The sequence below is a fragment of the Ailuropoda melanoleuca genome, chromosome 4 (genome assembly GCF_002007445.2).
Source record: "Ailuropoda melanoleuca isolate Jingjing chromosome 4, ASM200744v2, whole genome shotgun sequence".
In the NCBI taxonomy this organism is placed as follows: Eukaryota; Metazoa; Chordata; class Mammalia; order Carnivora; family Ursidae; genus Ailuropoda; species Ailuropoda melanoleuca.
Window position 1 is genome coordinate 93,580,384 of NC_048221.1, and position 27,837 is coordinate 93,608,220.

The 27,837-nt window shown below is 49.6% G+C and overlaps 1 protein-coding gene across 1 annotated transcript; it reads left to right on the plus strand.

Annotated features, from left to right (window-relative positions):
* Window positions 1-73: 73 nt before the first annotated feature.
* On the plus strand, window positions 74-27,837 carry VAX2 (ventral anterior homeobox 2). The gene is made up of 3 exons (XM_034659335.1): window positions 74-372; window positions 18,584-18,771; window positions 26,751-27,837. Exons 1-3 carry the CDS (start codon window positions 135-137, stop codon window positions 27,192-27,194), a joined length of 870 nt encoding a protein of 289 aa, XP_034515226.1. The 5' UTR covers window positions 74-134; the 3' UTR covers window positions 27,195-27,837.

A 27,837-nucleotide genomic window follows, 5' to 3' on the forward strand; every position in this document is an offset into this window, starting at 1 on the left:
GGAGCAGCCGGGCAGGGGCGGGGCCGGACAAGGAGGGGTCGGAGGGGGGCGCGAGGGGCGGGGAGCCGCGAGCTTGGCTAGCTCAGGCTGGCCAGGCGGTGGCGGAGGTGGCGGAGGTGGCGGTGGCGGCCGGCATGGGCGATGGGGGCGCCGAGCGCGACCGCGGTCCCGCACGCCGGGAGTCTCGCGGCGGGCGCGGCGGGGATCGAGGCGGAGCGGAGGACTCGGGTGTTGATGCCGGCCGCCGCAGCCCAAGGGAGATCGCAGGGACCGCCGCTTCTAGCCGCGCGGGCTCCAGGGAGAGCGGCGCCGACAGCGACGGCCAGCCCGGGCTCGGTGAGGCAGACCACTGCCGCCGCATCCTGGTGCGAGGTAAGCGGACAGCTCGCGGCCCTGGACCACCGGACCCCCACCCTACCCCTTACGCTGCCTCCTCTCCCAGTTCACACACTCAACCAGTCAATCACCACTCAGTCATTCATTCGTTAAATATTATTCTGAGCGTCTATTGTGTGCTAACATTGAGCGGAGTGCAGGGGACAAAGCGGCGAACGGAACCAGGGAGATCCCCGTGTCAGTGCCTTACAGTTCTCAGCCTCTCGGGCCGGCCGCTCACCCTAGGCCCATCCCAGCAGGTGACGGTGGCGGGGGCACAGATGCAAGCGCGGGATGCCGAGAGCCGGTCCCCGCCCCGCGTCCATAACGGCGGGTGCGGAGAAAAGCGTCACGAGCGCTCGGCGGGGTCAGGACCAGGACGGACCAGCGTCCGGAACCACGGGAGGAAAAGGCCGGCGCTCCGCTCAGCGGCCTGGCGCGTCCCCGCCGCCCGACCAGCCTCGTTTCCCCTTCCCAGCGACACAGACCGCTCCGGTTGCTCGCGGAAGAGGGCACCGGGACGCGGAGGGCGCCGTGCGCCGCGCTTGCCCGCCTGGGCTTCGCTCTTTCGGCTCGCACTTCCTCGCGGCGCCTGGGCCCGGCCGGCTCTCGGCGCGGCCTTCCCCGGCCTGGCCTTTCGCGTCTCTCCCTTTCTCCCTCGCCCTTCTCCCTCCTCTCTCCTTGCCTGGCCTTTTCTCTCTGCCGAGCTCTCCTCAGCCCTGTTTTCCTGCAAGCGCTTCCGTACTGCGCCCCAGTACCCGGCTCTGCCTGGCCTCTCGCTGCCAGGCCGAGACTTCCCCGACCCCCAAGCCAGCCTCACGCGAAGCTCTAGGCACAGCTTTCGCCGGATCCGGGCCTCGCCCAGAGAGGTGGGAGGAGAAAGGGGATTCGGGGTCTCGCCGTCAGCCTGTCCCTAGGCCTCGGCCAGAGCTTGAGGTCTGTTCCCCCACCATCTCGGAGCGCCGGCAGACTCGGCGCCCAGAAGAGCCCACACGCGGGTAACGGCTCCCCTGGCCTCCTTCTCCAACTCCTGGCGCGGCTTCCTCCCGCTGCCCTTTTATTGCCTCTACTTCCTGAGCAACCGCTTGCAAGCCAAGAGGCTTTGGGAGTCCACTGCTCAGAGATGATTTCCTCCGCCACCACCGCCTAGGGAAGGGAAACCAGCTTGACGCTGGCCCCAGGACACTCCAGCGCCAGGATCCCGAGCTTGTCTCATCTGACCAGGGCCACCCACACACAGACTGGGATAACTTGGCCTGCTTTCCCACAGCTGCTGGGTTTGAGTGGCTCTGGGAATGGGGGTCAGGGCCAGTGTTGAGCACAGAGGCAGCCCAATTAAAGTCGGCTGATGACTGTCTTGGACACAGACTCAAGGACCCTGGTCTTCTGGAAGCACTCCTGGTGTCAGGTGTGGTCACCTAGAGATGGGGCACTGTTCTGAGGGCAGGCTTGGGTCGGGCAGTTACAGACCGAGTATGAGGGTGGTCCCCACCCAGCAGCAATTCCAGAAGGCCTGTGGACCTGTAGGGCGCCTGGGATTAAATTAGATCCCTTCTCATAGGGTGTCCTGAATACGAGATGTCAGCAGCCAGCTTGGAGTTCCATTGAGAAAATCTGCAGGGCTTCTAGAAATGAAGAAATCAGCCCCCTAAGCCCACACTCCCAGATTAAGACCCTCTTGTCCCTGCCAGTGACACTCACCACCTCATACCCCATCTGTGGGTATTTGTGAATTCTGGACAATCGCGAGTGCTATGCCCACCTACCATCTCTTCCACTCTAACTCTGCATGTAGAACAAATAAATTCTGTGTTCAGATGGCCAGTTTAATAACTCCCAAGTAGAGACTCATAGCAGGGCACCGGGTGGTAGCATGGAGGCCGCCCATTCTAGGAGCGATCCATTGCTGGGCAGAGATGGGCACCCCCCCACACATGCACTGTATGCAGGACAGCTTGTGTGAATCTAAGGAGATATACTTTTATAAATGCATGTATGCGCTTACAGCAATGCCATTATCTTCGTACAATATAATGGAAATGTAGCATAGAGGGCGTATTTACACACCTAAAACAATAAAAGGTGAACGAGGCCCTCCTAAATCCCTCTGCCCTTTCTCATTTAATGAAAAAGAGGTTATTTCAGGCTCAGATACCTGGCATGTCGTTTAGCCCTAATCCCTCCTAGCCAGGGTCACCTATGTCTCTCCTGGCCCCACCGGGGCTCAGGGTAGAGTCTCTGACAGATGAAAGGCCTGGCACTGGTAAAGGGAAGTCTGTAGCACCTTGGCCCCAGGATGACTGTCCCTCCAGTGTGCTTTAAGCCGAGAGTACATTTTGCCCTTGACCTCCCAGGACACACCCTCCCAAAGTACTTTTGGAGGAAATCATAAAAAGGCAGAAGGGAGGCGTTTGTCATCACTGAGACGGTTAGGTGGCTGATGGGGTGAGAATTCTGGGGAAAAAACCCACTTCCTCTAGGTCTTTGCACTTCTTTCGCTTTTCCACATTGATCTGTTGGGGGGAGTCCCAAGGCACAGGGGAATAGAAGGAAATCGTGTGTATTGGAATTAAATGAAGTTGGTTTGTAATATTGGCCTTAGAGCCCTTTAAATTTGAGCCAGTCTCTTTGCCGTTCTGTGCCTCAGTTTCCTCATTGCACATAGAAACCTAAAGCTGTCATCTTGAAAGTCAGCGCTAAAGGTCAGAGGTGATGACTATAAAATTGTAAACAGCCAGCAGGATCTCCAAAACTATTCTGTTGAATGAAAGGGGGATGCTCTGAGGTGACCCACAAACCACTCAGGGAATGGGCCTCCTTTCTCAGACACCTCCCCCAGCTCACCCCCCCTGTAGGGAACTTGGTGTCTTTTTGCCTTGGCAAAATGCTGTGCCTGTTCTGGGAGGTGAGCAGCCAAGGGGTCCAGAACCAGCTGCCGAAAGGAGGATTAGTGCCACCTTGCAGACCACGAGGTGTGGCCTTCCCCAATCCCCTTCGAGAAACCCTCGATCCACCAATCACTCAAGTTTCCTGCTGCCCCTGCGAAATGCGGGTCAGGGAGCCAGGGAGGCCGACCTTGCAGCATCCCCACCTCAAAATGGAGGCCGCTTCAAGCCGCACGCGGACACAAACAACGCCACAAGGATGACAGGCACGTGTGCACAACAGGCGTGCCCGCACACTCCGCAGCATACCCAGCCAGCCTTCCACGGGGCCATACCGCTGCGCAGGCCACCGCACAGTTCTGAGTGCACAGCCCGTTGGCCGGTGAGGAGCATGGATGGGGGATCCTTTGTTTTATGTTTGGAAAGGGCGGGCCCAGCCCAAGCAGGAGGCCGCCGGAGCAGCCGCCTCCCAGCCGTGGCCCTCACTGCGCCGCGCAGACCGGATGTGGCGGCCTTTTCGGTGGAGCCGGGATGCTGGCAGTTAGAAGACGCGGACCAACTTCCACCCAAAACTTGCAGCAACCTCACAGTCTGTGCACACACCCGCGTACTCAGATGCACCTATGTGATTCCCAGATTAATCCGGACGCACATTTGACAACCCTTCTGGATAGAGCCGGCAGGGTGGCCCGCTCCTGTCACCGACTTTTATGAACAAGGCTCAGTGCCACTGCCTGCTCACCCGAAGTGGTTCCTTAGGCCTCTGGGTGTCAAAACCCCGTTCTGGCTGCACCCTCTGTCCTGAACTCAGTGTGAGCACCGTGGACTCCCAGTGGAACAGGGTCACGCTGCCCCCAGAGCGCTCCCATGCTGGGAGAACAGGGGAGCTCCTCTCCTCGTTTCCACACTTCTCTGTCTGGGAGCACGACAGGAAAAATTAGGGGTCCCTGACTGAGGGAACAACTGGCCCCCACACCATCACCCACTAGCTGAAATGCTTTCGCTGGGGAGCTTGTCGGATGCACACGGCGGCTAAGGACAGAAGAAAACCCAGGAAGACCAGGGCCTCTGGCTCCTTCTGGCAATTCTTGTTGTGCATGTGGGTGTGGGGAAGGGAGGCATTGAATTTAGTGGAGTCCACCCCCAGCCCCAACCTGGGGGCAGTGCTGGTGTGTGCAGAACGGGAAACCTCTGAACACTTCCGGACTGCACAACGGCATCCACCAGGCAGAGCCCTGGCTGCCAGACTCATCCGAAGACGCTGGGCGAGGGGCCAAGGTTTCTGGGGCTGGAGCTGAGAGCGGCCTGGGGGGAGCAGATTCCCCCCTCCAGCAGCCAGATCTGGGCTCAGCTTCCCTTTGAATCTGCTCGCTTTCTACTTGGATTTACAGAAGCTCAGCCCTGACCTTGCAGGCCTCACCCCACAAGAGGCAGCAGCTCCGCAAAAGCACACCTGCCCACTTGCCCAGCGGGGCATTTTGGCAACGCAGAAAGCGGAGCAGATTGTTGTATTGAAATGAGCACTGGATTGTGAGTTGCAGCTCTCGGGCCCTCGGTGGACCTCAGGACCCTAGCGTCAATGCGAGTCTGTTAAGAGATGAAGTTATCCAGGACCAGGCCCCAAGCCGCAGTTGAAAGGTTTGAATGGCTCATGCAGGGGACTGCACTTTGGAATATTGGGTTTATTTTCATTTTTAGTTTGGGGGCTTGTGGAGATGTATTAGGTTTCTTTTTTTATTTCGCTGGGATTGTTTTGTTTTATGGTTGTTTTTCCTTTTGCTTTGTTTTGGCAGAAGGACCCAACTTCTCATCAAGGGTCTAACTAGACTAGGCACTATCCTTTTGGTCTTTATTTTTTCCCTTTATCTACATGCGCCTCCCACCCTATCACACACACAGAAGCAGCCCCAGCTACCAAATATGTCGTCTTGTTGATGTGTCTCTGCACAGTGTGTGTTTGCATTTTCAGGGAACTAGGCAAGGCTCCTTGTGTTCTCATGCTATTTTTGTTATTCAGGGTGGTAGCTTGGGCTCCAGTGCCTGTGGAGCCACTGCCACATCTCCCAAGTGTGCACCGCGCCCACGTGCCAACACACATATACACACACACACCCATACACACACCTGCAGGGTCAGAGCTTCTAGGTGCCCCCCCACCCTCTCCACATCCATCCCCCACCTCCATGGCCTTCACCCTGCAGGGCAAGGAGGCTGGGACAGTGAGTGAGTACTTGCACTGGAGGGGAAGGAGGGGACAGTGGGGGGGTGTCCTTGGGCTGATATAGGTCCATGGATGGCACCGGTTTTGGGCATTGGCCTATTGTGCATTCTGTAGGGAGAGAGAGCCTTTATGGGTCCTGTTGGCTCTAGGCCATTTCCTCAATTACCCCTGACTGAGCCTGGGGCCATAGTGGCCCTGAGCTCCCTCCCTCTATCTCTTTGATTTGTATTGGGGGGGCACACAAAGCATATTAATTATGCTTCTATTTCCTGTTTGCTTAATATAAAATAAAGATTGGCCTGGGGCGCCTGGCAGAGGCAGTCGGTTAAGCATCCCACTCTTGGTTTCCGCTCAGGTCATCATCTTAGGGTCATGAGATTGAGCCCTGCTTTGGGCCCCCCACTCAGCACAGAGCCAGCTTGAAACTCTGTCTCCCTCTCCCTCTCTTCTTCCCCCCCCTGCCCCCCCCCGCATGCTCTCTCTCAAAATAAATAAATAAATCTTTTTTTTTTAAAAGATTTTATTTATTTATTTGACAGAGATAGAGACAGCCAGCGAGAGAGGGAACACAAGCAGGGGGAGTGGGAGAGGAAGAAGCAGGCTCATAGCAGAGGAGCCTGATGTGGGGCTCGATCCCATAACGCCAGGATCACGCCCTGAGCCAAAGGCAGACGTTTAACCGCTGTGCCACCCAGGCGCCCCAATAAATAAATCTTTAAAAAAAATAAAGTTTGGCCTTATTCCTCGTAAAGTCGGTAGTGGGATACACAGCAGTGTATCCCCTCGAGTTCCCTACCCCAGTTTGAGAAACTCTGATAGAAGACATGGAGGCAGAATGGGCCTGCCTAGGAATCCCTGGGAGCTGAGCAGTCTAGGCGCCTGGTTCCTACCCTACTCCATTCAGGAGGGAGGTTGGAGGGCCTGCGGGGGCCAGGGTGGCGTCGAACAATGCAGAAAGAAGCAGCAGCGCCAGGACCAGATCTGGTCCACAAAGCAGAGGAGTGGACCGATGTGGAAAAGCCAGGGCCCAGAGTGCAGCCGGGGTGGGGATGGAGTGGGATTGGCTGCTAGGTGCTAGCTGGGGTCCGCAAAGGCCTCTCGGACCATCCCCCTCTCCCATGTTCTCCTGCGGTCTTGCCCTTCACCCTTTGGTTCTTTCCACAAACATTAAGGAATACCTAAGTGCCAGACCGAGCCGGCAGAGGCTGCTAGCGCTGAGCTTCCCAAACAAGAGACTGTCCCAGACACTGGGAAGTGCGGGTTCCTGACCCGCCCTGGCCGCCGGTGGAGGTGGCGGGGAAGCGAGGCCCGTGCTAAATTCGAGGGAGGCAGGAGCCCGGAGCCGGGGTCCTGATGCTGCGACAGGACCGCAGAAGAGGTCACCGCGCCCGCCAAATCCATGATCTCCCCAGATGTGTTCTTAGCACAGAGGACACAGTAAATATTTGTCGAGTGAATGAAAGGAGACAAAACTGTCAACGTCGCGTATGTCACTAGATAGAAGACTGCAACGCCCTTCCCCAGAAACAACGTTCGTTCTGAAATGACTTCCTCATTTTTTGACGTTACAATATTGTTCCTTCTAGGAAACGGTGATGGTGCCAGAACACGGAATAATTGTTAAAATATAAAATTGCCAATGCCATATTTTTGGAATTTAGTGCAGCCCTCTACTTTGGGAACCACCGAAATATAAAACTTGGAACACCTCAAATAGGTTTCTTTGACTCCTAGCTGGGTCCCCAGGGCCGGGGAGGCCGCCTAGAGGCCGGTCCCGGCTGGAGCAGGCGGTGAGATCGGTAGTGAGTCTCCCGCCTGTCTGCGGCTGTTCTGTCTGCGGCTGTTAGTGTGAGGTTCCACCCGCGAAGCCAGCCAGGGGGTGAGAAAGAAGTAGCTAGATAAATTTACGCCCCTCCTCCGCGCTCAGTTCACAGGCCTCCAGCCATCCGCTGGAGCTTAAAATCTCTGGATTTTAAGCCCGCGTTTGCTCCGTGTTTTTCTCCTGCTGTCGCGCACTGCGACGACCCGGGGGCGCAGGGCCACACTCACACTATAGACGGGCAGACAGAGGATTGAATTTACAAAAAGCAAGACGTGCTCAACTTAAACAAAACAAAACCAAACCCGAAGCGGTGGAAGGCTCCCCCAAATGGCCACGGTTCCCAGTTTCAGGTGTGTCCTTCCCGGAGATTTTCCCACTCTGGCATGCAAACGTTGGCAAAAGCGGAATCGTATGACAGAAGCTGTTTTTCAATTTAACCTTTTAAACACATTTAATCCGCAGGGGTCATCTTTTCGGGTCAACCATTGCGCGCTGTTCCGTGACTGAAACAAAAGTATCCCTTTGGTTGGGGAAAGCCCGAATTCTCCCAACTTCTGGAGGGATGTTTCGGTCGTTTTTCATAACAGAAACACTGCGGAATAAACTTCCAAGCCCCGGTCTTTGCGCGCTTGACTGTTTCGGTGAGATGAATCCCTAGCAGTGGAATTGCTGCTTGAAAAGGTTTACACACACGACAATTTTTAAAAACATGCTTTGTTTAATTCGCAAATAGTAATTAGCTCATCAAAACGTGGTGTTGTTTTAGGTGCACGGTGAAAAATCTCTCCCATCCCTGCCCTCCGTCTTCCAGCTCCCACCCGGCTCTAAGGCAGCTATTTTTTCCTTTCTAATTTCTCCTCCCAAAACCGTTTCATGCTTATGCAAGTCAGGGCCGCTCTATTATTTTTTCTTGCATTTATTTATTTATTTATTTATTTATTTATTTATTTATTTATTTTTACTCAGATGGTAACATCTCTGTATTTTTCAGTACCTTGCTATTTTCACTTACCAATATATTTGGGGATGTAAAGAATTTCTTGTTTGGCTTTTCACAGATGCATTGTATTCCATTTATATGGCTGGGGTGGACCATAACGTGTGCTGCATAACCCATGCCCTATTGGTGGACACTTTGTTTTTTTTTTTTTTTTTTTTTTTTTTTTTTTTGTATGTTGCTATTATATACAATGCTGCAATAAGTAAACTCATAGGTATATGTCAGGGAAGTTCCTAAAGGCAGGTTTACTGGGTGTGCTTGTAATTTGGAAGAGAATGCCAAATTGCTCTCCATAGATGGTATACCACCCCACCCCCTCCCACCTGGACCCCTGCCCCAGCTCCAGCAGCAATGCCTAAAAGTATCTGTATCTCCAAATCTTGCCATCACAGTTTGTACTGTATATCTTGATAGATATTGTCAAATTGTTCTTTGCAATTTATACCCTCATATTGTCATCTTGTTCTTTGCAGTTTATACCCTCATCTTTTCCCTCTGCCCATACTGGGCATTACATATCTTTTTTACCTTTGTCAATGGTATAGGTGATAAGTAGTACTTTATTGGCATTCTATTTTTATTTCATTGATTATTAGTGAAATTGACTATCCTTTCATATTTACTGGCCAGTATATTTCTTCTGGTATTATCTACTAACACATTTCCTTTGACCTCTTTTAACGTTCAAATACTCCTTTCCTTATTGATTTGTAGAAACTCTGCATTAAGGATAGTAGCTCATTGCTTTCAATATGTGTCACAGTTTTTTTAAGTTTATAATTTCCTTCTAATTTGTTTCTGATGTCTTTTATTTTCTGATGTATAAAATAACTTTCCAATTACAAAACCAACCATGCTGTTTTGCCATATCTGGTATCAATTGAAACTTCTCCCCCACATAAAGCATGTACACTTCCAGAATGTAACCTCCCAAACTCTCTCTAGTAATTGAAAAGTATAAATGTATAAGTTATATGTTACAAGAGTGGGAATTTTTTTTGCAAAAATTTTTTCCATTTTAGAAACATTTGTAGAAATCTTGTTGTCTGGAACTGCCTTGCTCTTTGTAACAGCTGTGTGATATTCCATTCTGCAGATATAATTAATTAAACCAGTCCCCTACTGATGGACATTTAGGTTGGTTCTACTCTTTTCACTACTACAAACAATGCATCAGTGAACATCTTTGTATCCTAATTTAGGCAGATGGTTTTTTAAATTCTCATTTATGAGACAATCTGAAAAATGTGGAAACGTGTAGGACTTTTTTATATTAAGGAATGATTGGTAATGTTTTTGGTTGTAACAGTAGTATTGTGGTTGTTTTTTAAAGGAGATCTTTTTTAGAGATACATATAGAGATATTTCTGGATGAAATTATATGATGTCTGAGGTTTGCTTAAAATGATGAGGATAGAGAAGAAATAGGATTGTTCCTGAATTTATAATTGTTGCAGTTGGGGGATAGGTATATCAGAGTTCATTACACTATTCTCTGCAATTTTGTATATGTTTGAAATTTCTTATAATAAACTGTTTAAAATAATAAGCATTATTTCACATATCTCGTATTCAAGTTGTGATAGATATTTCTAGATTTCATGCCAAAAATTTGTACTCCCAGCAATTGTGTATAAATGTGCCATTTTCTTCATTCTTCCAACCCAGGCACACTGAAGCTTTTAGAGTGAGATATTTTCAAGGGAAAAAAAATTTTTATTAGCATTTTTAATTACCAGTGAGGTTAAGCATATATTCATATACTATTCTTCACTTTATTTATTTTTATTTATTTATTTTTAAAGATTTTATTTATTTCACAGAGAGAGACACAGCAGGAGAGGGAACACAAGCAGGGGGAGTGGGAGAGGGAGAAGCAGGTTTCCCGCTGAGCAGGGAGCCTGATGCAGGGCTTGATCCCAGGACCCTGGGATCATGACCTGAGCCAAAGGGAGATGCTTAAGGACTGAGCCACCCAGGCACCCCTTATTCTTCATTTTAATTTCCTCTTCTGTGAACTTTTATTCATGTGCTTAGCTGTTTCTCTGTTGGTTTGTTTATTGTTTTCTTATAGTTGTGAATGCTATTTTTATACTAAAGAAATAATCCCTTTTTCTGTGACATATGTTGCAGATATGCCCAAATCTTTTCCCTTTTTAAAAATTTGCTGTGTGGGGCGCCTGGGTGGCACAGCGGTTAAGCGTCTGCCTTCGGCTCAGGGTGTGATCCCGGCGTTATGGGATTGAGCCCCACATCAGGCTCCTCTGTTATGAGCCTGCTTCTTCCTCTCCCACTCCCCCTGCTTGTGTTCCCTCTCTCGCTGGCTGTCTCTATCTCTGTCAAATAAATAAATAAAATCTTTAAAAAAAAATAAATAAAAAATAAAAATTTGCTGTGAGATTTTTTTTCTGAACTCAAATTTAAATTGTAATCATATCTAATGGTCATTTCTCTTGGGGCTTTTAGTTCTCTGTTAGAAAGTCCTTCTCTGGGGCGCCTGGGTGCCTCACTCAGTTAAGATTCTGCCTTTGGCTCGGGTCATGATCTCAGGGTCTTGGGATCCTGTCCCGTGTCCCTGCTCAGTGGGGAGCCTGCTTCTCCCTATTCCACTCCCCCTGCTCGTGCTCTCTCTCTCTCTCTCTCTCAAATAAATAAATAAAATCTTTAAAAAAAAAGTTCTTCTCCAACCGAAGATAAAACTCAATTTTTTTACATAGTCTTTGCAACAAACCGAACAAACATATACACAAGGTAAGATCAGGAAAAATTTTTCCTCCCTGACCAGCTTCTACTCCTGAACAGTGAACAGAAGAGAGGTGTTCATCCTGCAGACTTGATCCTATGTAGACACAAGCACACACACACACACAGACACACACACACACACACAGAGTGTAGTCTTACTTTTTGTTCTTCATAAACATAGGTTTGTACATACTTGCTGTTTTTATATAGTAGTATATAAGAGATGTCCATCCAGGTCAGTATATGGGGATGTACCTCATTCTTGTTAATGTCTACATAAAAGCCAAAGGCATGACTAATACTGTGATTTTATTAACAATATTTCCACTGATAAACATTCAACTTTTTCCTTTATTTTTCTCTTTCAAACTATGCCACAAACAGTGAGTCTGTCTTTATCAAAGTGTATCAATATTTCTCTGGAGTAGAAACCTCTATAAAATTTCTAGGACAATGGAATTATGCAGTTTCTAAATTAGCCAGGCATTATGAAATTGTCCTCTACAAATATTCTTAACGACAGAGCTTGAGAGACCCTGTGTTTTCCCTCATTTTTGCCAGCACATTTTCCCCAGTCTGATAGATAAAATACGGCATTAGGAAAAAGACAAAACTATATCTCATGTGCTATTCTAACTTTCATTTTCTCTGATTCCCTCTGAGCTTGAGTATTTTTTCATAGTTATTAGACACTTGGATTTTTTTCTTCTCTGAATAACCCTTTTATATAATTTGCTCAGTTTCCCACTGTTTGACTTTACTCATCAGGCTGTTTGTACTGGACATTAGGACTCTGCTATGCAGGTATTATGAATATTTTCTTCTTCTTCTTCTTTTTTTTTAAGATTTTATTTATTTATTTGACAGAGAGAGACAGCCAGCAAGAGAGAGAACACAAGCAGGGGGAGTGGGAGAGGAAGAAGCAGGCTCCTAGCAGAGGAGCCTGATGTGGGGCTCGATCCCAGAAGCTGGGATCACACCCTGAGCCAAAGGCAGACACTTAACGACTGAGCCACCCAGGCACCCCTGAATATTTTCTTCTAATCTGTTATTTGTCTTTTAACTGTCTCTCATCCTGCAAAAGCTTTTATTTCTAAGTACTCAAATCTGTCATTTCTTTTCCTTTGAAAAGAATTGTCTATGTTTTTCTTCAATTTTTAGAGCTTATTTTTATATGAAAAATTTTCATCTATCTTGTGTTTATTTTTGTATGCAGTGTGAGATAGATTACTTTATTCCAAATAGCGAGCTAACTGTCCAAAAGCCAGGTCTTTAATAATCCTGTCTTTTGTCCCACTAATTTGAAATGTCTTCTTTCTAGAAATCCTCATATATGCATGGATTTGCTTCCAGACTCTTGTGCCAGCATCATACCATTTTAGTTGCTATAGATTTGTAATATGTTCTGCTGGGTGGTAATGCAAGCATTTTCTCCCCATTCTTTCACCTTGTTTCTTCACTATTCTTCCATTTTCAATTTTCCCAATGAATTTTTATAATAATCACATTATAGATTAAGGCAGGAAAGACCTTGTCACACTTAAAAATCAGCTCGTTATCAGCTTCTCATGCAGAGGAACTACCCAGGTGCTAGGAGATGAAATCAGGGAGGGCTTTGTGGGTGTCTACTGGGAGAGGGACCAGGAGTGGGTAATATCTGGTCCTAGAGGTCAGGGGCATTGGCTAGCCATCATCAGACAGAGATGACCGCTTCTCCCAAAGCAAAGGCTCCTCGGACAGAATCACCCTCTCCCATCCCCCTAGGGCTCACCCCTCTTTGAGGAGACCAGAAAGGCAGCAAGCCTCAGGAGGCATTCCCTTTAGACTCATGCATTTTCACCCTAACAAGTCCCTACCCGCAAGGAGGCCCTGGAATTAAAACTGTCCCTTCTTCCGGGTGCTTCCCCCAAACTACACCCAGAAAAGGAACAATTCAGGGAAGAGGGCTGTGACCAGGGGGCTAGGTTCTGCCTCAGAGACAACCCCAAATCTTAGAGTTTTAACAAAACACTGGTGTACTTCTCACTCATGTGATCAGTGCATCACAAGTGGGCACAGGATCAGCTTGGTACTCAGAGACCCAGGCTGATGACGGCCATCTTGATTCCTGCTTCCAGGACCATCCCAGTGGGAGGGAAGGGGTGTGGCAAATTATGAACCAGCATTGAAAGTGTTCATCGGAAGGTGACCTCACCTTTCCTTTTTGGCTAAGTAAGTCATATGGTCATATCTAATTTCAAAGGGCAGAAAATTAGTGCAACCCTACCATGTGCTTGGGAGGGGTTGGAAATACTGGTGAACAGCATTCAGATTTATTCACTAATTTAACTTTGATGAGTGGCCTTCTCTGACTGTTACAGCTAAAATAGTAAACACACACACACACTATGGTTATTGGCTTTCGGTTATTTGGAGAGTCAGTAATATCCTTTTATCTCATTTTATTGTCTGCCCAGCATTTGTCTTTACAGACATATTCATTTTTTAAATTTATTGTTTTTCTCTGTCCACAGTACAAGGTCTAAGGAAATAAGGATCTTGTTTATTTTGCTCATTTCTATATCTCCAGACCTTGGAATAGTATTTGGCACATAGTAGGTGCTCATTAAATATATGTTGAAGGGTTGAATATGCATAGTTGTTTCGTTTACATAAGTGGGATGTTACTGCGTATGTTATTCTATAACTTCCTTTCACTTTATGTCAGTTCATATAGATACTTTGTCATTCTTTTAAATTGCTGCACTCTATTTTGTAGTATGAATTACCATAATTTGTTCAGCCATTTCCTTTGCGGGGAACCTTGAGGTTGCTTTCAAATTTTCAATATTTTGAACAACACTGCAGCAAACATCCTTACATTACTTTGGAGCACATGAGTGTATGCTTTTCTGGATAAGCACTCACTAAAATAAAATTGCTAGGGCAAAAGTTATGTGTGTCTTTAATCTTGACAAATTCAGCCTTAAAAGGTGGTGACAATTTATAGTCCCACCAACATTGAATGGGAGTGTGGCATCCCTACAGTTCATCATTGATTTATGAACCATTCATTAATGTCTTTCCAGTCCTTTGGGAGATAAATGATTTTCCATTGTTGTGTGAATTCGCATCATCCTGATTTCTGTGAAGCTGTGCTCATTTTTCATGTTTATTGGTCATTTGGCATCTTTTTCTATAAACGGCCCAGATAAATTACTTGACCATTTTTTTCTAATGGACTATTTCCTTTTTTAAAAATCATTTATTATTGCATTATATATAATTTCTTCACCTTTTAAAGAAGCTTTTTCTTCAATTTTTCAAAAATTTTACCTTGGCCTTGGTGCTTTTGTCCTACAAAAGGCATGAGCTTTAATATAGTCGGATATACCCTTTTGTCTTTCCTTTACAGCTGGAGTTTTATATCTTGCTCTTCCCAAGCTCAGGATTATAAAAATATCATCCTATATTTCCTTTTAGTGCTTTTATCATTTTATAGTCTATGATTTTCTCTCTAATCCATTTGAAAATTATTGTCATTTATGATGAAAGACAGGAATTTAACTTAATTTTATTCCAAATAGATAATTTATGGTCACCAATCTACTTAATTCATTTATTGACTAGACCAACCCTTTTCTATTTAGAATGCTCCCATTATCATAAACTCTATCAATATGTATATATGGGCCTACTTGTGCACTCTTGATTCCCTTGTTCCCTGATTTTCAGTCAGTTGAATATCATCTTCACCATTTCCATTATATGCATGTTCTGTTTATTTACTTAATATTTTAGTATAATACATTTTAAGATTAAATACCTACTTCTGCCTCATCCTAAGCATATTTTAAATTTACATTTCTTTCTAGTAAACATTAAAATAAGTGCATAACTTTTGAAATGACAAATGTTTATTTATGTACCATTTAAATATTTTTTTTAATTCTTTTTGGGGGGGAGGGGTAGAGGGAGAGAATCTTTTTTTTTTTTTAAAAGATTTTATTTATTTATTTGACAGAGATAGAGACAGCCAGCGAGAGAGGGAACACAAGCAGAGGGAGTGGGAGAGGAAGAAGCAGGCTCATAGCAGAGGAGCCTGATGTGGGGCTCGATCCCAGAACGCCGGGATCATGCCCTGAGCTGAAGGCAGACGCTTAACCGCTGTGCCACCCAGGCGCCCCTATTTATGTACCATTTAAAATCACCTTACAAGTCACAAGTGGAATTCAGAGGCATTTTGGGGAAACACTACTGTATTTTTCCCACCAATGGGTTTGTCCATTTCTGTGACAAAACCTCATTGTAGCTTCATGGCATGTTTTGTTGCTGTTGTTAATGTCTTATTTTGAAATAATTTTTGACTCACCAGAAATTGTAAAAAATAGTAGAGAGGTTCTGACAGAGAGGTCCTGTGTATCCATCACCTACCTTCTCCCAAAAGTGACATTTTACATATCCATAAAACATTATCAATTTTTTTTTTAGATTTTATTTACTTATTTGTCAGAGAGACAAAGAGAGCACAAGCAGGAGGAGTGGCAGGCAGAGGGAGAAGCAGGCTCCCCGCTAAGCAAGGAGCCTGATGTGGGGTTCGATCCCAGGACCCTGAGATCGTGACCTGAACCGAAGGCAGATGTTTAACTGACTCAGCCACCCAGGCGTTCCTCTATAATGCATTATCAAAAGCAGGAACTTGACATCAGAGCAATATAATTGACTAGACTACAGACCTTCCTCAAATTTCACCCATTTTTACTTGCACTCATTTTTTGCCTTTATATATAGTTCTATGACACTTGGCCGCTTTTAAAGATCTATATATTAACCACCACGAATTGAGAACCGTTCTGTTGCCGTCAAGGAACTTCCTCATGCTAGCCCTTGATAGTCACACCCTCCCTTACCGGACCTCTGGCAACACAGATCCGCTCTCTTCCTCTCTTAGTCATTGTGATCACTGTTGTATTATCTTGGGACCGACTTTGGTTTTCTTCACTCAGTAGAATCCCCGGAGATTTATCCAAATTGTTGTGTCTGTCAATAGCCATTCCTTTTCATGGCTGAGTAATATTCCATAGTATAACTGTACCCCAGTTTGCTTAACCACTCACCTGCCAAAGGACATTCGGCTTGTTTCCATGTGGAGGCTATTATAAATAAAGCAGCTATGAAAGTTCATTTACAGGTTGTGCTGTGAACCTAAGATTTGTTTCTCTAGGATAAATGCCCAGGAGTGTGGTCACTGGGTTCTATGGTAAGTGTATGTTTAACCCTTTAAGAAACTGCCAGGTCATTTTCCAGAGTGGCTGCACCCTGTCCGTTCCCACCAGCAGTATATGAGAGATCGAGGTTCTCGGCAGCCTTGCCAGCCTTTGACACTCTCAGTGATTTTTATTTTAGCTATTCTAATATGTGTCTCTCGTGGTTTTAACTTGCCTTTCCCTAATGGCTGGCGAGGTTGAATAGCTCTTCCTCTGCTTAGTTTTATGGCATGTTTTGATATCCGGTGGGCAAGTTGCCTTTGCCTTCCCTGACCTTGCGAGGAAGAGCTGACTGTTCCCTGAGGCAGGAATGCTGGTCTCAGCTCTTCTACAAGGAGGAAAGGATGGGGGACGTGTGTGATTTGACCCCAGTGGTCAGGAGCACAGGCTCAGGTGTTCTCCAGGAGGCTCACCACCCCTCCTCCAGTCTACACCCCCCAAAACACTTTTAATAAAATCAAGGTCCTTGGAGATGGACTCACTTGGGTGTTGCGAGGGGGTTCTCAGATGAGTCTTGCAATTGGAAATAATAAGACCTGAGCAAAAGGGACCCAGTCAATGGGGTTGCAAATACTACCCCCCACCTTTTTGGAATGTAGAAAGTATCAGAGAGGGAAACCTTGAGTTGTCCCAAAAGGCCTGTGGTTCCCACCACCACTTCAAGAGCAGGGCCCATGTCCATCTGATGAGCTCTGCCCAGCGCCTTCACAAGCCGGGCCCAGTGTGGGGGGAGACCACCTGTGAGAGTGGCTGCTTTCCCTGACCGGGACACGGCTTCTCCCCAGGCTTGATTGAGCACCTCTGAGATCAGGGGCAGGATCTTCGAGGCAGGAGCCTACAAGGAGCCAACACATACCCTGGAGGAGGAAATGTGAGCGGGCCCTGGCCGGAGCCAGAAAGAACCAGTCTCATAAATCATATGGTGGAAGATTCCGAGGGAGAGGGGTCAAGTTCACCCCCTAGGCAGGGATTCTAAAAGTAGAATCCCCCGTGGTGAGGCTCACAGGAGTCCCCTGACAGACAGCGCATCTCAAATGCAGGCTCTTTCTTATGCCTTCCAGGGCACCGAGGAAGCTGTCCAGAAGATTCCATTTTTTGTAACCATGACCAAAGTTCTCTTCATTATAACCTATCCATTGAATCATTAAGTATTACGGAAAGATGGTATCCATAAAGTAAAGTGAGGGTGTTTATATGGCTGATGGAACCCTGTCAGTGTGGCCTCATATAAGTTACTTAAAATGTGTTCCTCCACTTCCCTATCTGTAAAATGGGACTAATAATAGTTCCAGCTTCACCGAGACATTGGAGGGTTCGAGTGCTTAAAACAGTGTCTGGCCCAGAGCAAACTCGGCAGAGGTGTCAGCTTTTATTATGCCTGAAACATGAGCAGCCCTGCCGTACGCTTCCAGAGGGTGAACATGGATCGTCTCTGCCTCTATGGTTAAAGCTGAGGTATACATTCATAAGCCCCCACCTCCAGTTCATATTTTACTTTTGCTGAACATTTTGTTGTTGTTTCTCAGTTCTTTGAGTGGGAATATTTGGTGAATGTAGGCTGCAAGGATTTCAACCTCTCTTAAGTAGGCTTCAAAATATCGGAGACCCTATGCATGAATGGCATTGGTTTAGAACCCAGGAGGGCAGTCCTACTGTTCAGAACTAGGTACATGGGGAGTGGTAGAAATCTCCCCTCCGGAAGGCACCCCAGCAACTTGATGTGGTAGCAGTGGTCCTTGGGCTCTTTCCAGGGGATCCCAGCTCCCCAGGCTGCCCTCCACCCCATACTGGCTAGCCTCTTCGTGGACCCCAGGAGGGTCTGTGGACTGAGCGCTCACCCATGCGTGCACACCCGTCCACAGCTCAGGACCTGGCTTTGGGCTCCTCCTCCAGTAAGCCTTACCTGACTGATCAGACCCAATTCCAACCCACCCTTTCCTCTACACTTGAGGACTTGGTATATCTCTTTCCATTTGTTGTTTTACTCTGCTGAGGGAACAGAATCCTGGCTGGGTCAGAGCGAATCCTTTCTGCCCAGACTATGGTAGTGGACTTGAAATTTGTAATAAGGCCCATTCACATATATACACCCAATAGATACAACATTACTGCATTGGGTGATTAAGGAAGCTAGGCGCAGAGAGGGTAAGCCACTTGTCCGAGGTCACAAAGCCAGATCCAGGCCCAACGAGCTCCCCGTTAGATCACACTGCCTCTTGTGAAGATGATTGTTGGTGCCCTAACTCCTTAAGTAGTGAACTAACTGGCCCCTTTTCATGGCCCCTGCAGACGCCAAAGGAACCATCCGGGAGATCGTCCTGCCTAAGGGTCTGGACTTGGACCGGCCCAAGCGGACCCGTACCTCCTTCACGGCCGAGCAGCTCTACCACCTGGAAATGGAGTTCCAGCGCTGCCAGTACGTGGTGGGCCGTGAGCGCACTGAGCTGGCCCGCCAGCTGAATCTCTCCGAGACCCAGGTAAGACATCAGGGCCAGGCCTCTCCACCCCTGCCCTGAAGCCTGGGGACTTTTTGGGGTATGAGGCCTGTGGATTGCTACAGGGAGACCCAGCTTTGGAGGAGTTCAGACATGCATTAGGGAAAAGCTTAGAATTAGAGGTAAACCAGAGCGGTAAATACAGCGCCGACAAGAGAGCGCTGGCATAGGCCAACAGGGGGCCTTCCGAATGCATCAGGCACTTTGGGTGGAATATGGGAAATGGCCAGAGAAATAGGAAGGAGGGGCATCCAGGATGCAGGAGTGACTCAGGGGGCTGTTGGTGCAGGAGGGACCCTGCAAGAAAGGATAGGGAGGGGTTGGCTTGCCAGGAACAAAGATTCCAGAGAAGAGAAGAAACATTACAGAATTGGGTTGGGGACTTCTCATTTCCCCATTCTGGGCCTTTCCCCACCCTCCATACATACCCTGATTCCACTGTGCCTTAGAAGTTCTTGCTGGAAAGAAGGAGTCTGAACACCCCCTTCCCCCAGGAAGGGCTTGGCATTTTAACAATAATAAGCTAAACCGAAAGGAAAAGCTTTTGTAAAGTGATTGCCACTCTGTGTGAATGGAGACATTTCAAGCTGGTCACAGAGATACATAATAACAATAATGATAATAATACCCCTTAGTACTCGCTGTGCCCGGGAGCTGCTCTAAGGGCTCTGCATATGGTAATGCACCAATGCCTCCCAACACCCCAGTGATGTAGCTACCTGTATTGTCCCATTTTACAGAGGAGGACAGGTTATGCCCAAGGTCATACAACTAATAAGCTCCCAAGCTGGGACTTGGGCAAGCAGTCTGGCATCCTCATGCTACCTATAAACCCACAACCATCCTGGAGCTTGTAAAGAATGACTCGGGGACCCTTAGTTGAGCAAGAGCTCTGGTAGGTTAATCTCATATGTGAGGGAGCTCAGTCAACAAATGCATGACGATGACCAAATCAGGACTTAACCGGAAGAGGCAAAGAAGGAGAGGAGTGAGGAGGCCGACAGTCTGGAGGGGGACGCTTCCTGGAGAAGGCTGAGGGCAGATATGGGAGGTCCCCGCAGTGCCTGCTGCTGTCCTTCCCTTGGCACCCCTACTGCAGTTGAGTCAGGGGTGGCTGCCGTCCTGCAGGCCCGGGCCATCTTTGCCTGGACCTGTTTTCCTGCAGCGGCCAGTTGCAGAGCCCTGGACAACCCCGCAGACGGCCCGAGGCCCTGGCTCCAGCTATGCTCAGTCCGGAGGCTGGAAAGCCAGGCTCTGCCGGACAGAGGGCTGCGGTGGCTGGGCCAGGCCAGAGCTCCTGGGGGGAAATCAGGCATAGGGTCACCCCTCGATACCTGCCCCTCCCTATCCTAACTGCCCTCTGCCTGGCCTAGTTTTGCCCGAACACTCTATCCTGAAACTCTGCTCACCAAGGACACCTCAGATGCCCAGGCCAGCAGCTCCTTTTCGGTCCTCATCCTTCCCCTGCAATGCCCCCTAGACACCCTACATGTACCTACCGGCCCTTGATGGTCAAGACCAAACCCCTTCTCTTCCAGGAAGACTTCCGTAAGACCTCATCCCTAGAGACCCTTCCACATGGCTTGGTAAAGTGCGTGTGTTCGTGTGTGTGTGTGTGCGTGCGCGTGTGTGCGTGCGTGTGTGCGTGCGTGTGTTCGTGTGTGTGTGTGTGTGTGTGTGCGTGCGTGGTGGGCACCAGCTAGCACACACTTCCCAAGGACAAGAATGTGTTTGGAAGCCACATCTTTTCAGGTCTCCTTAGGGAGCTTAGCACACAGCTGGGCAAACTGAGACCCCCCCAGTGAATCCTTAACTTCCTGACTCTTGCTTACCCCTGTCCTTTCTCTTTCCCCAGCCCCAGGTCTTGCAACTACTATAAGGCACAGCTAACCTCTACGGAGACCTTCCTCTGTACCAGGCTCTAAGTACTCGACACGGCCTAACTCATGTAGTCCTCGCCAAGACCTGTGGGAGGGGAGTGAGGATTTTCTTCAGACCACACTTCTGACACCCAGTGTGTGGTGTTTCCCAACACCAACAGCAACCAATTCTCCCATTCTCTCACCAACTGTGTGTCAAACTAGTGAGTTCAGTTCTGACGCTGACTCCTGCCATGAGCACAGCCGATGCACCGTAGGGCTCAGTCTCACAGGACAGTCTCCCATCGGCTGCCAGGTGCAAGTCCCAGCGGACCACCTGTACTTCTCACTGGCCAGCTCTAGAACTGGGGGTTCCCACATCTTCCTCCTCAGGTTTGACAGGGTGTTGGAATGACTCGCAGAACTCAGGAAAATACTTTACTTTCATTTACGGGTATATTGTAAAGGATAGAACTCAGAAATAGCCCAATTTGGTGGCAGGGGAGATAGAGCCAAATGGAAGAGATGTATAGAGCAAGATGTTGGGATGGGGTGTTCGAGGAGCTTCTGTACCATTTCTGGTTTCTGGGTGTGCCACCCCCCAGCACTTCCACATGTTCATTAACCCAGAAACTCCAAATCCTATTGTTAAAGAGTTTTTGTAACCCACCCTTCTCCCCTCCCCAGATCCCTCTAATCACAGGTGTGGTCTTTCTGGGACCAGTGCTCCTGAAACTCTGCAGGGCCCACCCTGAGTCACCTTGTGGCTTAAAGGGGGCTGTTTTCAATAATAAAAGACACTCCTATCACTCAAAGAACTCCAAAGGTTTTAGGGGCTCTGTATCAAGAACCAGGGACAAAGGTCAAATATGTACACTTTTTATTTTTTTTAAAAGATTTTATTTATTTATTCGACAGAGATAGAGACAGCCAGCGAGAGAGGGAACACAAGCAGGGGGAGTGGGAGAGGAAGAAGCAGGCTTATAGCTGAAGAGCCTGATGTGGGGCTCGACCCCATAACGTCGGGATCATGCCCTGAGCCGAAGGCAGACGCTTAACCGCTGTGCCACCCAGGCGCCCCATAAATATGTACACTTTTTAAATACCAGAATAGGCCTTTATTATTTCTGCTTTAAAGAGAGGGAAACTGAGGCACAAAGAAGTTAAATAACATGCTCAAAATTTAAGGCAGGCATATTTGGGACACCTGGTTGTCTCAGTCAGTAGAGAATGTGACTCGATCTCAGGGTCATAAGTTAAAGGCCCACATTGGGTATAGAGAGTACTTAAAAATAAAATATTTTAGGGGCACCTGGGTGGCTCAGTTGGTTAGCATTGACTGATCTCATCTCAGGTCTTGATCTCAGGGTCATGAGTTCAAGGCCAGCATGGAGCCTACTTAAGAAAAAAAAATCTTAAAAAATAAAAATAAAAATCAAGCAGGCCCATTCATTAACTCATCTGATCTTTATAAAAAGGTGGCTTTATGGGTAATATTATCCCCATTTCAGGAAACTCAGAGAGGTTAGTAACTTGCCCTAGGTTATATAGCTAAAATTCAGTGGAATTCTCCGTATATTCACCCATACCTTTGTTCAAAAATATTACTGAATACCTACTGTGTACCAGGTACCGTTTCGGCACTGGGGACATAGCAGGGAACAAAACAGACCAGGGACCTGGCCTCACGCAGCTTACATTGTGCAGAGAAAGAGAGCATTTGAAAGAGTGATGAGTGCTATGAGACAGCTAAAACATGTTATGATAGAAACTAGAAATCTTTCATTGAGGTTGTCAGGAAAAGCCTCTTTGAGGAGATAAACGACAGTGGGCTGAGGTGTGAATGACAGGGAAGAGACAGCCAGAGGAAGAGCCAGAAGAAGAGGAGTCAAGACTCAGGGTAACTGTGAAGACCTGGAGGTGAGAACTAGCATAGAATGTTCTGGAAGTGTCCGAAGGCCAGCATGGCTGGAGTTGGAGGGTAATAGGGAAGGTAGGTAGGGCAGAGCAGATAGTGTTTAGAGGCCATGGTGAAGTGTTGAAGGGAGAACTGGCATTTTACAGAGGTCACTCTGACATCTGGAGAAGGAGAGGACAAGGTGGGCCACTGCCATGTTGTCTCAAACTCTGAGTGATGGTGGAGGACAGAAGTGAACTGATCTGAGATATACTCTGATTTGGAGATAGAACCTGTTAGGACTTGCTCATCATGAGTGATGTGCACAGGGCAAGGGAAAGAGCAGTGGTTGGGAACAGGTGTATGTTGAAAAATGGTCACTGATGCCACATAAACAGGTTGAGAAAGCTGGGAAGGAGCAGGACCGTGGGAGAAGAATCTGGAGGTTTTTTTTTTTTTTTTTGGATCAGTTCCGTTTGAGATCCAAGGGGAGATGTCAGGAAGGTAATGTCAGAGTTTTCTCTGGGGGTTGGTGTTTCTCTGATTTACCTCAGGGTCTTGGTCTGGGCTCTTCTGGGGAAAGGGATAAGAGATTCCTTCAAGTGTGCTCAGATGACAGATGGAGTCCTAAGGGGTAGGACAGGAGGCACAGTCTTGTGCACCATGGCGTAGCCAGGCCTAGTCGAGAGCAGAAGCTGAAGGTCATTTGGACCCGTGCAGCCCTCCCCTCTGGTGCTCCCCTGACTCTGCCCCCAGCTACTCTCCATGTGACTACCTCAGCGCCATACCCATCCCCTTGCCCCAGACGACTTCATCCAGAGCAACAGAATAGGTGGCACCTTCCGGGTTACAAAACCCAGGGCTGCCCCAGATACGCAAGGACCACGCACAGGTCGTGCCCACAGTCACAGGAAGCAGCCTCTTCAGGATTAATGCCATTTCCAAATCCACAGTGAGGCTTGGGGTTTATTTAGCACCAACCATGAGCCCAGAGAGGGTGATAGACGATGATCCCCCAGAAAACACCCCCCTAGTCCTGGCAGCCAGCTGGAAACCCCTCCCCTGGTGTGCGGCCATGGCTCACTGTGGTCCAGCAAGGGATGAGGGCGTGAGGGCCCCAAGCATTCACTGAGTTCAGGGGAACCAGGCGAGGGAGGAGGCAGCAGGGCACCAAGAAGGCAAGGGGAGGCCAGCACCTCAGGAAGTATGCTTCTGCACAGGACCTGTCCAGTAGGTGACTGAACTAGGCCTTAAAGGACCTGTATCCAGATTTAACCCTGAGAGAGGGTGGCCCTGCGGTGGACCTGAAAGCTTCCTGGAGGCAAGGAGGGATGAGCCCAGAGGCTCTGAGCCTCTCTTACTTGTTTGCCGAGCCCCTTAGGGACTGTGGGCCTGATGGTAGGGAGTAGATGGGCGGAGTGCCTCTCCCCCACCTTTGCAGCCCCGGCACCTTCTACCACAGTTCACACGTTAGAATCACACCCAGAAATTTTTTAAAAATATGGACGTCTAGGCCCCACCCCCTAGAGATTCTGATTTAGTGAGCTGGGATGGGGCATGCACATCAGCATTAGAAGAAAGTGACTCCAAGTAATCTCAAAGTGCAGCCCGGATTGACAAGTCCTGACATGGCCCATGAGGGCCCAAGAAATGGGCATCCAGACCCCAGCCTCTGCCTCCCTTCCCCTCCTCCCCAGGAGACTCCCCCACCCAGGGCCAGCCCCCATCTCCCTCTCCCTGCTGCCTCCAAAGCCGTGCTACAAGAGGGCTTTGTCATGAAAGCTTTGTCATTCCTTATGGATCCCATTCTTGTTACTGCCACTCCCTTTGTTGCCTGGAGTGGGTCAGTGCCACCCTCCCCCTAGACCCTCAGCTTCCCCAGGACAGGAATCCTGACTTCTGTCGTCTCCCCCTAGTTCAGAGCTGGGGGCTGACATTCAGGGTGGGCCAGGCACCATGCGGGGGCCCTCTACAGGACTTCCTTATCTGATCCCTGCAACAGCCCACGTATTTTTGTCCCCATTTTTGAGATGAGAAACTGAGGCTGGGGTGTTCTTGGGTGGTGCCTAGGTCCTACAAGGATGGTTGCTAACCAGGGCAGAGAAGCCTGGGGACTTCCCAGCAGGGGAGAGGAATGCAGCGACATACAGGGCCACTTCCCCAAGGGTTTGGTGGGACTCTTTCCCAGAGCAATCGAGCTCCTGGGAGTGACAACCTTAGAAAGGTTTTCTTCTTTCCAGTAGCTTCCTTCAGCCATATTTGGTCAAATGCCCTCAGCCTTCCCTTACTGATATCTCCTTCAAATATCACCTCTTCAGAGAGGCCGTGTTTCCCCCCCAGTAATAAGCTAGTTCCCTCCCCTCCCTCTCCCCCTTGATCCTGCAGCCTTTCCCCAAACAGGTGTCTCTCCAAGTATGGTTCTTAGGCTGGAGTCCCCCGCAAACTTTTATCTGTCCGGGACCGGTTAAGTGCAGAAATGGAGAGGAAGTGTAATTCATTTTAATTTTATTTGCCAAAAACATTGGTCCACAAGACTAGGAACTTTAAAAAGTGGTTCCTCAGCACGAATAATCTGAGAGACACTGCTCGAGGCACTTTGTGCCCCAACAGTCCTGGCTGCTCTCCTTTGCCCTTCTTCATCCGTCTCCCCTCCATGCTGTCCCCTCCACCGAGGATTTGCTCCGCTTTCATCACGGCTGACCCCCCGTGTGGCGGGCAGCGCCCAGCAGGCAGTAGGCACTCAACACACATTGGCTGAATGAACGATTGAGCGAATGAATGAGGCACAGTCTCGGGTAGATCCCATAACCTTCTGGTTACTTTCTGTCATTGAAACTCAGCCCAGTACTATTTATAACACCAAACTCTGTTCCCATCTCCTCTTCCTCCCCTTCCCCTCTCAGAACAGGTCTGACTCCCAGCTGAGGGCTCTGGAGGGGTGGTTGCTCCTAGAAGGCAGGGTCGTGAGGCATTGCCCCAGGGCGCCTTCTGTCAGCCCCCCTCCTCAGCCAGGCAGCCCTCCTACTCCTGCCTCCTCCTCCTCGCCTCTGAGCTCCTTCACCAGAGCCATAGGAGTGGCTGGCCTCCCTTACGCCCTCCCAAAGCTGGAGGCCACCAGCAAGGCCTCCCCGTCCTCTATCTTTGCGTGCCCTCCACTCCGTGGCCCCCGCCTTGTCCTGCTGGTACACACTGCCCCAGCCAGCTGCCAGCCTCCTGAAACCTGCAGGCCAGAGGAGAGCACAGCCTTTGTACTCCTGGAACACAAATCTGGGCGCAGCAGTGCTGGGCCTACAGATGCTGTGGTCTGACAAGTGTCCCAGCTGGGGAACAAGTCTCAGACTCTCCTCTCAGGCCCTTCTAGTCCCTACACATGATTCTTCCAGAGCCTGCTGCTTGCCTGCCGTGAGGGGGGAACCCTCTCCTTCTCACAGTGGGGAGGAAATCCTGGCACCATGGGGGCTGACCACCTTGCTTCCCGCCCAGCCTCTGGTTTCTTCTATAGACCAGGACAGGGCTTGGAGCACCAGGTGCTGGGAGGTGGTAGAGGCTGGTCCTGCCTGCTCTCATAGACATGAGAAAGGGGCTCTCTCTGCCCTTTCGTTGGTGGCTCCACTGAAGATGTGGAGGACTTGGCACCTCTTTGTCCCCAGGTCTGAGTGTGTGGCCCTTGGAAGCCCCCCTCAACATCCTGCTGTATGCTGTCACACCTGCTGTCACATTAAGAAACCTGGAGGCCTTTGTAGGGGGTGAGGTGGGGCTGCTGCAAGGTTCAAACAGATGGGGACAGAAAGCTCACTTCAGAGGCAGTGTGGGGGTCAAGACCAGGAGTGGTGGGATGGTCCTCACACTGGGCAGCCAGCCCCTGCCCCAGGCCCCATGCTTTAGAGGGCCCCTTGTGGGGTGAGCACTCTGCAAGGCCAAGGGCCGCTGCCCACCAGGCATCTGTGTCCACATTCTAGATCACACCCCATGGCCAGTGATCTGGAGGCGGGGTCCCTTCCTAGTCGCCCAGAGCAGGCCGGTATGGGAAGACCTTAAGGACACTCTGAATGCTCTCTTCCCTCTTTCACTCCCCCTTTGCTCCCCCACTCCCCACTCCCTTGCCCTCCTTGTCCTCCCTCTCCTTTTCTCCTCCCACCTGCCCTCACTTTGCCTCGCCTGTCCCCTCTCCCTTCCTGACACCCCTCCCCACCCTCCGCCCCAAGGTGAAGGTCTGGTTCCAGAACCGCCGCACCAAGCAGAAGAAAGACCAGAGCAGAGACCTGGAGAAGCGGGCGTCCTCCTCGGCCTCCGAGGCCTTTGCCACCTCCAACATCCTGCGGCTGCTGGAGCAGGGCCGGCTGCTGGCCGTGCCCAGGGCCCCCAGCCTCCTGGCGCTGACCCCTGGCTCGCTGGGCCCGCCCTCTGGCCACAGGGCCACCTCACTGGGTGACCCCAGGAACTCCTCCCCGTGCCTCAACCCACTGACCTCAGCCTCAGCCTCCGCGTCCCCGCCGCTGCCACCTCCTCCGCCAGCCCTCGGCTTCTCCACTGCGCCGCTGCTGGACCTGCCTGCTGGCTATGAACTCGGCTCCTCGGCCTTCGAGCCCTACAGCCGGCTGGAACGGAGAGGAGGCAGCCCTGGCGGAGGCAAGAAAGCCAACGTTTAAGCCTCCCCCGCACTGTGACACCGAGTCCCCAAGCACGGCACCGCCCCTGCCTCCCCAGCCCCGTGTGGACTGCCGGGATCCGGCTTCCAGAGCGCAGGGGCAGCCGCGCGGCCGGCCCTGCCCGCCCCCAGCTCAGAGACTGTCCACCGAAAGGCCTTGGTCCCGCAGCTTGTGTGTGTGAGTGCGGTGTGTGTGTGTCCCTCTCACTGAAATAAAAGGAAGACAATGACAAGAAGGGAAACAAGAGTCCCCACAGCACCACCACTGCCCTCAATCCCCTCTTCCCTTCTCCTCACTGGGAAGGAAAATGGGCTGAGCCCGGGGAGCTCTACTGGGAGGGGCGGAAATGAGAGGCACGTCCACAGTTCTGGGGCGATCGGGGACCACGCGTGAGGGCTGACAGGCACCTCTCCTCTACTCCCAGTTAGAGCTCCCACCTGGGCACTGCAAAGCCCATGGTGGCAACATCGATGCTTTTGTTGGTTAAACATTGCTCTTTGCAGGCTCCTCTTGCAACATAAATACTTGAGAGGTAGAAATATTGAATCCTTCAAGACAGGTAAACAGCGAAAGGTCAGATCAGGATCCAGAGAGCCAGAGAGGGTAAATCCAGGCAAGATCCCCACTCCTTAGAGAGCCCGCC

Coding starts and splice junctions, on each gene's coding strand:
- VAX2 (XM_034659335.1), top strand. CDS start 135: ATGGGCGATGGGGGCGCCGAGCGCGACCGCGGTCCCGCACGCCGGGAG. Junction 373..18,583: donor CCGCCGCATCCTGGTGCGAG/GTAAGCGGACAG, acceptor TGGCCCCTGCAG/ACGCCAAAGGAACCATCCGG. Junction 18,772..26,750: donor TGAATCTCTCCGAGACCCAG/GTAAGACATCAG, acceptor CTCCGCCCCAAG/GTGAAGGTCTGGTTCCAGAA.